The 8,781-nt window shown below is 41.2% G+C and overlaps 1 protein-coding gene across 7 annotated transcripts in view; it reads left to right on the top strand.

Moving 5' to 3' along the window:
- LOC102676785 (nephrin-like) overlaps window positions 1-8,781 on the top strand; it is a 107,027-nt gene that overhangs the window by 15,254 nt on the left and 82,992 nt on the right. For all 7 annotated transcript variants that reach the window (XR_004150838.1, XR_004150839.1, XM_031511672.1 and 4 more), the window contains exon 2: window positions 1,206-1,338. Coding sequence is in view for 5 of the 7 variants with exons in the window: in XM_031511672.1 (XP_031367532.1) it covers window positions 1,206-1,338 (133 nt within the window). In the remaining 2 variants the exon portion in view is untranslated. The remainder of the gene's footprint in view (window positions 1-1,205; window positions 1,339-8,781) is intronic.

Raw genomic sequence — 8,781 nt, 5'->3', positions numbered from 1 at the left:
AAAAAAAAAAAAAAAAAAAAGAAAGAAAGAAATTGGAAGGATTATTCATACGAACGTTGACGCGAGGGCCAAGTTGCCCGATAAAAATTGCATTATTGGCGAAAGTGGTGGTCGGTAGTGGCGGCGGGAAAGGAGAGAAACGCCGAGTGTCGTGAACCATGCTCGAGTGCCCACTTCGCGTCCGACCACCGACAACCGCCGATTCGCTTTATAACCTTCACAACCGCGGATTATTATTACCACTACGCGTTCTTTTCGAGACCTTCTGTCTCTGTGTACGTATCTGTGTGTTTACATCTATTATTATACGACTCGGCTTAGTACGACGAACGTCCACTTTTTTAAAGAAAATAACGACGAAAGAGAGAGAGAGAGAGAGTTATTATAATGTGACGTTCTCTGCATTCGATTCGTCCTCATCGTTCGTTCCACTCACGAAACGATTATTTTCGAAAGAAAGAAAAAAAGAATCTTCTCGATTCGTAAAGCGAATGTTTCACCTGAAACATATATTGCAGATTTGAAAAATAATTTATCACGGGCAATTTTTCACCGTTGGCTTAACGCGAGAGGGGATTTAACGAGGGCGGTTAGTGGGCGCGCGTGCAGTAGTGCTAACTCCGGCCTGAGTGTTAAAGTATATTTCGTGTCGCCGCCTCGAGAATATAAGATTGAATACGTGAAAATCGATGAATTATTTCCGCCCTATTAACGGAACCCTCCGATACTCCACCGTTCTGCGGCGATAGATCTTGGTCAATTTCTCCTCTTTCGGAGAGAAATATCCATAACCCCCAGGCTCGTCGTAATTCTTAATTTCGAAGGTACTCTAGGCCCTGCCCCGCCCCGCCCTCGATAAAAGGTTTTTAAACTAAACGTCGATACGTTCATTTCATTTCTCGACCGAAAAAAAAAAAAGAAAAAAAAAAAAACAGCGAAATTCATTTACGAGTTTAACTGGACAAAATTACTGGAAACTTCACTTGCGGTCGTTCATTTTGCGCTCCAACTTTTTTCGAATTTTCCTTCTCTTCTCTTTTTCCCCTTTCCCCCTCCTATCTTTCTTTAATTCGATCCTCTTTCTCGTATTTTCTTTCTTCTTTTCTTTTTCGAAAAATCGCATAATTCCCCTCGCCACGTCATAATTCTTCGATAGCGAGGCGAAAAAAATTTTTCAATGCTCCCCTCTTATACGTGTGTTACAGTACCCATGGAGTCGATACAGGGAGTGGCAGGACAGAGGGCAACTTTGCCCTGTAATATACAACCCCGTGAGCCGAACGATGCCGTCTCCATGGTGCTCTGGTTCAAAGAGGACAGCGGTGAACCTCTCTACAGGTAAGCCATCATCGTTATTTACGATGGATATTATTCAAAATCCCTGCCCTCCTCTCCTCTTGATATTTCCATCGATACGATCCTCACCTCCTTTATCGTAATTTCTTCGTAAAAAGAGAGAGAAAAATATATATATCGAAATCCAAACCTGGTCGATATTCGGATTATCTACTTTCTCCACGTTCTCTCGAGTCGTTCTGTTCGAAATGTTATTCTCTTTACGAGAAAACGCTAAAGGAGAAAGAGACGAGACGAAGAAGACGAAGGGATTTTCCGCAATTTTCACGACTGTGTGTAGATTCACGTGGGATTCGCGAATAGTTGGCCACGCGCAACGCCAACACGGAGGGAGGGGGGAGAGAGGCGGTGAAATGGGATTTCGTTAAGCCGCGAATCGCCTTTGCGTTCTATCCTTGCGCGAGCCCAGGTTCGAGTCGACAACCGATTCCATCCTCGTAAAATATCGCCGCCTTTATGGAGACAGTCCCCGTGAAAAGAGGATCAACCAAGGCCAACCTCGAAGTACTGGCGTAGTATCTTTATTTTTTTATTTTTTTATTTTTTTTTTGGTAATGCGTGCGGGAAAACTTGCCAACGTTTCACCACGATTGCACATTTCTTCAATCTCTCCTTCCACTCTCCATTTAAAGTCTTCTCTCTTCTTTTTCTCTTTTTCATTCGAAATCGTTTCTCCACGGGAATCGAAATTTTTGTAAATCGACGAAAATTCTAACTAACGTGAATAATTTCGAGTTAACGAATCGCGACTGAACGATTGTTATTGGAATCTCAGAGGATTCTTCAGAGGAAGGCGTGAACGACTGTTTTTTGAAAAACAGCTACACAGTAATACTCGCTTCCATGCCTTGGCATTATCGCGTCTCGTAAAAAAAGTCTTATTTCGTTCCAAGAGAAATACATAAAAAGCCGGAGAGGAGAACTCTGCTTTTTATTCTCTCCGTTGAACCATTCTGTCGGTACTTGCTACTCACACTGCTACTCGTGCGCGCGATAAAAACTTTCGAAATGTCCTGCTCCTTCTTCTCCTCCTCCTCCTCCTCCTCCTCCTCCTCCTTTTCCTCTTCGCGGAGCCGGCACTGATATTCGACACGCAGCGGAGGGCAGAATTCGATATTAATATTTAATCTTTGTCGCAGCACGGGAGTACGGGGAATAGAAAAGTTGAAAAAAAAAAATAAGCGAAGCGGAATAAATTATTTCATTTAGGAAACGAGAAGCGATGCGCACACCGTTTGTGCACAGAGTGTTTCGAAAGGAGAGAGGTAAGAGGTTAAAAGAGAGAGAGGGAGAGAATAAAAAAAAGGACCAACCAATCAAAAAGTCGAGAACTCTTTTGTGGACTTGTGTTTCTCACCTCTTTTCATAGTTGGAAAGTTTGGCTAGCTAGCTAGCTATCTTCGAAACACGTATAGCTATAGAAAGGAAATTCGTACGAATTCGCTTGGTTTAAGAAAGTATGCGTCGCGAGAGCGACGTCGTTTATACAAAGTGCTTCGAAAAAATGAATAATTCAAAATTGAAGAAGAAGAAGAAAAAGAAGAAGAAGAAAAAAGTCAAGCAATCGAAAAGTCGAGATGAAAAATGTTTTGGTGGCGAATCTCTATTTCTGTCGCTCTTTCAAAGAGCCCGACATCAAAATTTAGCTGTATCTTCGAAATATCCCGTATGTACAAACGACAAACGAAACGAAATACATACGTCATGATGTCGTTTGTACACTGCTTCGAAAAGAGCCAAGAATCGTTCGAAGAATCGGGATAAACGAGAAATATTCCGTGGACTTTTATCATCGTGATATTCTTTTCATTTTTGAAGACGAAAAAAAAAAAAAAAGAAAAATACACAAAGTTTGCGCTCCATCTTCGAAACATTCTCTCGTATCAAAAAGGAAACGAGAAAAAAAACTTAAATCTTTTCGTCTCTGTGGCCTCTTCTCGTTCCCCGAGACGGAGAAAATTCTAAACTATTCGAAACAACCAGAAAGCGAACGAAATTCCTAACCGAAATTCGGTTAATTTAATTTGAAGATAACGCATGCGCGTTAGAGTATCCATCAGACGTGCTTACAGCGACGCTCGCCGTGAGTCGAGCGTTAATTCGTCGAGCGAACGACCCAAGTTGACGATCGTTCTGTTCCCCCTCTCTTCTTCCAGCCTGCCTGATGCTCCGTAAGAAAAAGGGAAGGATCGATGACAGTCTCCTTTCAAGACTCGAGGAGGCAATAACGTAGTACGGGAAGAGGACGGTTTGCTTCCTCGAGTGGATAGTACTGAATTTCAAAATGGCTGTCGATCAATCCCCCTTATTGCCCATGCATTGGTACAGCTGTGTGTACATGCATAAATGGAGTTACACAGGATACCAGGGATGCGTGGCAGCCGTCTTCGTGATGTACACTTAAATCACAGCTCGCGTCTAATTGATTCTGTCCCAACGTTATAAAGCAAATGAGCGCCGCTTATGAAACGCAAATACATATTGCAGCCGGTTTTAATTAGAAATTAACCGAATTATTCCGATGGATTATTTTCGAGTCGAAAATAACGACGATTTACGTGCATATATATATACTTCGGATAACATAAAATCATTAGATTTCTTCACAAATTCCATTCTGAATTATTAGAATCTTGCTGGGCATCGCTATCAGATCTATTATTCTAATTTTTCAATTTCTTTTTAATTACTATCGCTGCTTTCATTCTTATTATCTCTCGATGAATACGATCGATCTCGTTTCTCAACAGTTCGAAATCAATTTCGCTCGAGCGAATAATTTTATTTTCGAAATTCATTTTTATTTAGGGCTTTTAAATTTTACGAGACTATAATATTTTCCCCACGAATTTTGCCGAATCTGAACTAACGAAATGGATATCATTGTTCAGGATCGTAGTTCTAGAAGAATTTAAAATCGAATATTTTATCTCCATTTTAAAATAAGAAACCTATTCAATACCTAATCAATACTGCGCTCTTATTAATTGTAGATAACGAGATTCAGCATAAATAAAGACTCGAAATATGAAACGTTGCGACGTTTTATTTTAAATTATATTTTCCTACATATTTCTATATTTTTATATATTTACTTATATTTTTACGTTATATATAACATTTTTAACGAAATAATAATTATAATAAAACGCAATACCTAAAAATTAAATTTTCATATATGCTCAAAATCGGGAAGAAATAATTTTGTTCAATTCTGTCTCTGAATTCTGATTTTTTTTTAATCCGAAAAATCTTGAGACATCGAACCGCGATCGTTAATTCTTCGAAGTAAGGAAAATACCTTGACGCGTATTATTTCTAGAATCGTGTAAAATGGAAGGATTAAAAAACTGTGCTCGTTGTCACGAGAACTTTTTAAGATTCTTTCTTCCTTTTTTTTTTTCTTTTCTTTTTTTTACGAGCAGCGACGAGGAACAAGTTATTCCGGGCTGCAACGTTAACCGACCTCTTCATCCGACAGAAGGGATAATACCGCGCTTATTAAACACGTGCCAGGATTAAAAAGAGACTAATCGCGCATTCTTGAAACGCAACGGTCGTTTCCTTCCAGCCAAAGGACGAATATATTCCTCCTTTGTTTAAATATACCATACACGCCACTCGAGGAAAAGTTAATTGCTGGCGCACGGATAAATGGACGTTCCATCGACGATCGGATTTATCGACTCGTCATTTTTCAATCGAAAACGATCGAATTGTCGAATGAATGAATTTCACAATTTGAAACGTGGATACCATTTTCGAGTCGATTTACACGAGCAGGATGAGACTCTAACTTCCAAAGATCAAATAATTGATTTAAATAATAATATCAGTAAAATACCACTTGAAGAAAAGGCAAGACGAATATTTCGATCGAATTATCGATTCGCAATTCATTTCAGACGAGGATATTACTTTTGAGTCGATTAACGACAGAATCGTAGGATGCAAGACTATTCTGGAAGAAAAGTTAATTTCTGGCGCACACCATTCTCTCAAATGAACTTTGTTTCCAAAGATTCAATTCGACGTATGTTTCGACGAATACAAAGACGATCGGGGATCTTCGATTCATTTAAACAACTTCGAGTCGGTTAACGACAGAATCGCAAGGCTACGAAACTTTAATGGAACCCCTTCGAAGAGAATTCCTGAATTATCTCTTATCTATTTTTCTTTCGTTAACTCTGTACGGTAATGTAATTATTTTTTTCCCAGTTTTATTTAATTTTTACGAAACAATATTTTTATTCTATAATTTACTGTTTCGTTCAAAAATGTGTTTAACATAAAATCATACATTGCATTTAATTGATATTCGATATACAAAAAATTGTATTAATTGCAATTAATTCTCTATTCCCTTCTTAATACGTAAGAAATGTGTCGATGTTTCAAAAAAAATAAGAAAGCTCGTTTTTAAGCAGACCAACAGCCGTGTATATTTTTTTCAACTCGTCATAAGAATACCTCTCGACGTGCGTCGTACGCTCGATCGATTACGAAAACGATCGGATTATCGACTTGAATCGATCGACACTCGGTGGAGAAAAGGGCGGGCTACGAGAGAGCAGCACGACGAGGCAGGTGTAATGGGAAACCGGAGAAACTCGAGGGACCTCGGTGTCCAAAGATCAAACGTCACAGGCAGCGCATCATCGCGCTAGCCGTCAGACGCATCGAGAGGGCGCCACTTGGCATCTCCTCTTAACCGTATAGGATCGTTGACACGGAATCGCACAAACGCGATCCCTTGAACGTCGGCTGACGCGATGTCACCCCGCTATTAAACCTACCGTCTCCTTCATCTATCCCCTCTCCTCTCTGCCCAAACCCCTTTCGATCAACCTCCTCTTTCCTCCTCCTCCTCCTCTTTCTCCCAATTTTCTTTCTCCCTCTTTCATTAAGCCACGCGAAACTTTCCGCTGACCACAATCTCCACGAGAGGGAACTTTTCTCTCCTCTCGCAACTTGCCGATAATCCGATCGAGTTCCCCGAAGAAGGAGATTTGAAATCGGCGAAAACCGGCCGATCGTTTGATGATTCAGCAGGAAAAGAAAAATCCAGGATTTGTAGTGGCGAGGCGAGATGGGATGGGATGGGAAGTTAATAATAATAAAAAGGGGAGGGGGGCAGGATGTGTTCGATTCGAATCGATCGTCGCACGCGTCGAAAGCGAAACCGAGTCGAGTGGAGTGGAGTGGAATGGAGGGGGGAGGAGTGGGATCATCAAACTCTCGTGCAAACTTTAATTACTTCTCACGATGAATCGGCGGATTGTGGCGGTAAACTTGGCGCGCACCTGCGAGCCATTTCCACTTCCATACCGATCGCGCTGACGTCAGGTGTTGCTCCGCCGAGTATCGCGGCGCACATCCTCCCTTCTCATCTTCTAGTCCCTTCTCAATACGCGGTCAACGATTACGCAAGTATAATATCCGTATATATATGAAATTTTCCTCTCCTCGTTTCGACGAATCTGTTCTTAGAAATTTTTCTACCGATCTCGTTAGAGATTCGTCATCTATCGAACCTGTTTTCAGAAATTTTTCCATCCGATTTCCAAACCTGCAAAATCATCGAATCGTCAGAGATCAGAGCTTCATCATCTATCGAATCTGTTTCTATAAATTTTTCCACCGATTTCCAAACCTGCGATATCGTCGAATCGTTAGATATTTGTCATCTATCGAACCTGTTTCCAGAAATTTTTCCATCCGATTTCCAAGCTTGCGATATCATCGAATCGTTAGATATTTGTCATATATCAAACCTGTTTCCAGAAATTTTTCCACCGATTTCCAAGTCTGTGATATTATCGAATCGTTAGAGATCAGAGCTTCGTCATCTATCGAATCTGTTTCTAGAAATTTTTCCACCGATTTCCTGCGATATCGTCGAATCGTTAGAGATCGTTAGAGATTCGTCATCTATCGAACTTGTTCCCAGAAATTTTTCCACCGATTTCCAAACCTGCAAAATCATCGAATCATCAGAGCTTCGTCATCGAATCTGTTTCTATAAATTTTTCCACCGATTTCCTGCGATATCGTCGAATCGTTAGAGATCGTTAAAGATTTGTCATCTATCGAACCTGTTTCCAGAAATTTTTCCACCGATTTCCAAACCTGCAAAATCATCGAATCGTCAGAGCTTTATCATCGAATCTGTTTCTAAAAATTTTTCCATTGATTTCCAAGCCTGCAAAATCGTCGAATCGTTAGAGATCGTTAGAGATTCGTCATCCATCAAACTTCTCCCCAGAAATTTTTCCACCGATTTCCAAACCTGCAAAATCATCGAATCGTTAGAGATCAGAGTTTCGTCATTTATCTGTTTCTAAAAATTTTTCCACCGATTTCCAAGCCTGCAAAATGGTCGAATCGTTAGAGATCGTTAGAGATTCGTCATCTATCGAACCTGTCCCCAGAAATTTTTCCACCGATTTCCAAGCCTACGATATCGTCGAATCGTTAAAAATCGTCGGATCTCCAGCAGTCGATCGAGCACCTCGATTTCTCGCGTTAGCGTTGCGCCGTGCGCGTTTCACCGGCACGAATTATCGGGCTATTGTTACGCAACCGTTACGACTTCTCGTGGAAACGGACGAACCGGCAAACCGTTACCGTTATTACCGGCCCATTGTGTTACACGCGGGTTGTCCGATCCACGCGATCAACACTTACATCGTTTAACTCAAAAAAAAAAAAAAAAAAAAAATGGGAACGCTTTTCCCATTCTCCCCCTTCTTTTCTCTCTTCTTTTTCAAGGTATGAGTTCCTCGCCGTTTTTTTCTTTTTTTTTTCGCTTCACGATCGTCGAAATGTGATGTCCTTGGCTGAACAGGCGAAGATTTGAATCGTTTGTCGATATTTTTGGATAGGGAGCAGCACAGTTTACCTCGATCGAGTATCGATAAAATATATCTCGAATCGGTCGTCGAGTCGATGCCACTGTCAGGAACAATGATCGAGCGATCATCGGTCCTTCCTTCCGATTATTCCATCCGACTGATGCATTCCCCTGGAAAACTGGACGCGATTATCGCCAGATCCTGGTCAACGTTACCTCATTTTGGATTAGAGAATATATATATTTCGAGTCGGAATTTCGATGATAATTCTCGTAATATCGTGTCTCTGTATTTTAATGGAAAAGGGAGGGGGAGGCCAAAGACGTTTGGACGATGAATGGAACCGCGTATGGATCGAGTTACTGGAAGAGGGGAGGGGGAAACGGAGGGGGGGGGGCGTCCGTGCGACCACAATGGGTCGGGGGTCGGGGGATTCTGCTACTCGGATGGAGATTTAATGATAACTCGAAAGGACATCGAAACCGCCACCGATCATCCATCCTGTCCTATTGATAGATAAACGCCGACCAATCATGGGGCAACGGCCTCGTTTACATTTGCGAGTACC

The sequence above is a fragment of the Apis dorsata genome, unplaced genomic scaffold, assembly GCF_000469605.1.
Source record: "Apis dorsata unplaced genomic scaffold, Apis dorsata 1.3 scaffold_341, whole genome shotgun sequence".
NCBI classification, from domain to species: Eukaryota; Metazoa; Arthropoda; class Insecta; order Hymenoptera; family Apidae; genus Apis; species Apis dorsata.
Note: the sequence above shows the minus strand (reverse complement) of the source record. Positions and strands in the feature narration are given on the sequence as shown.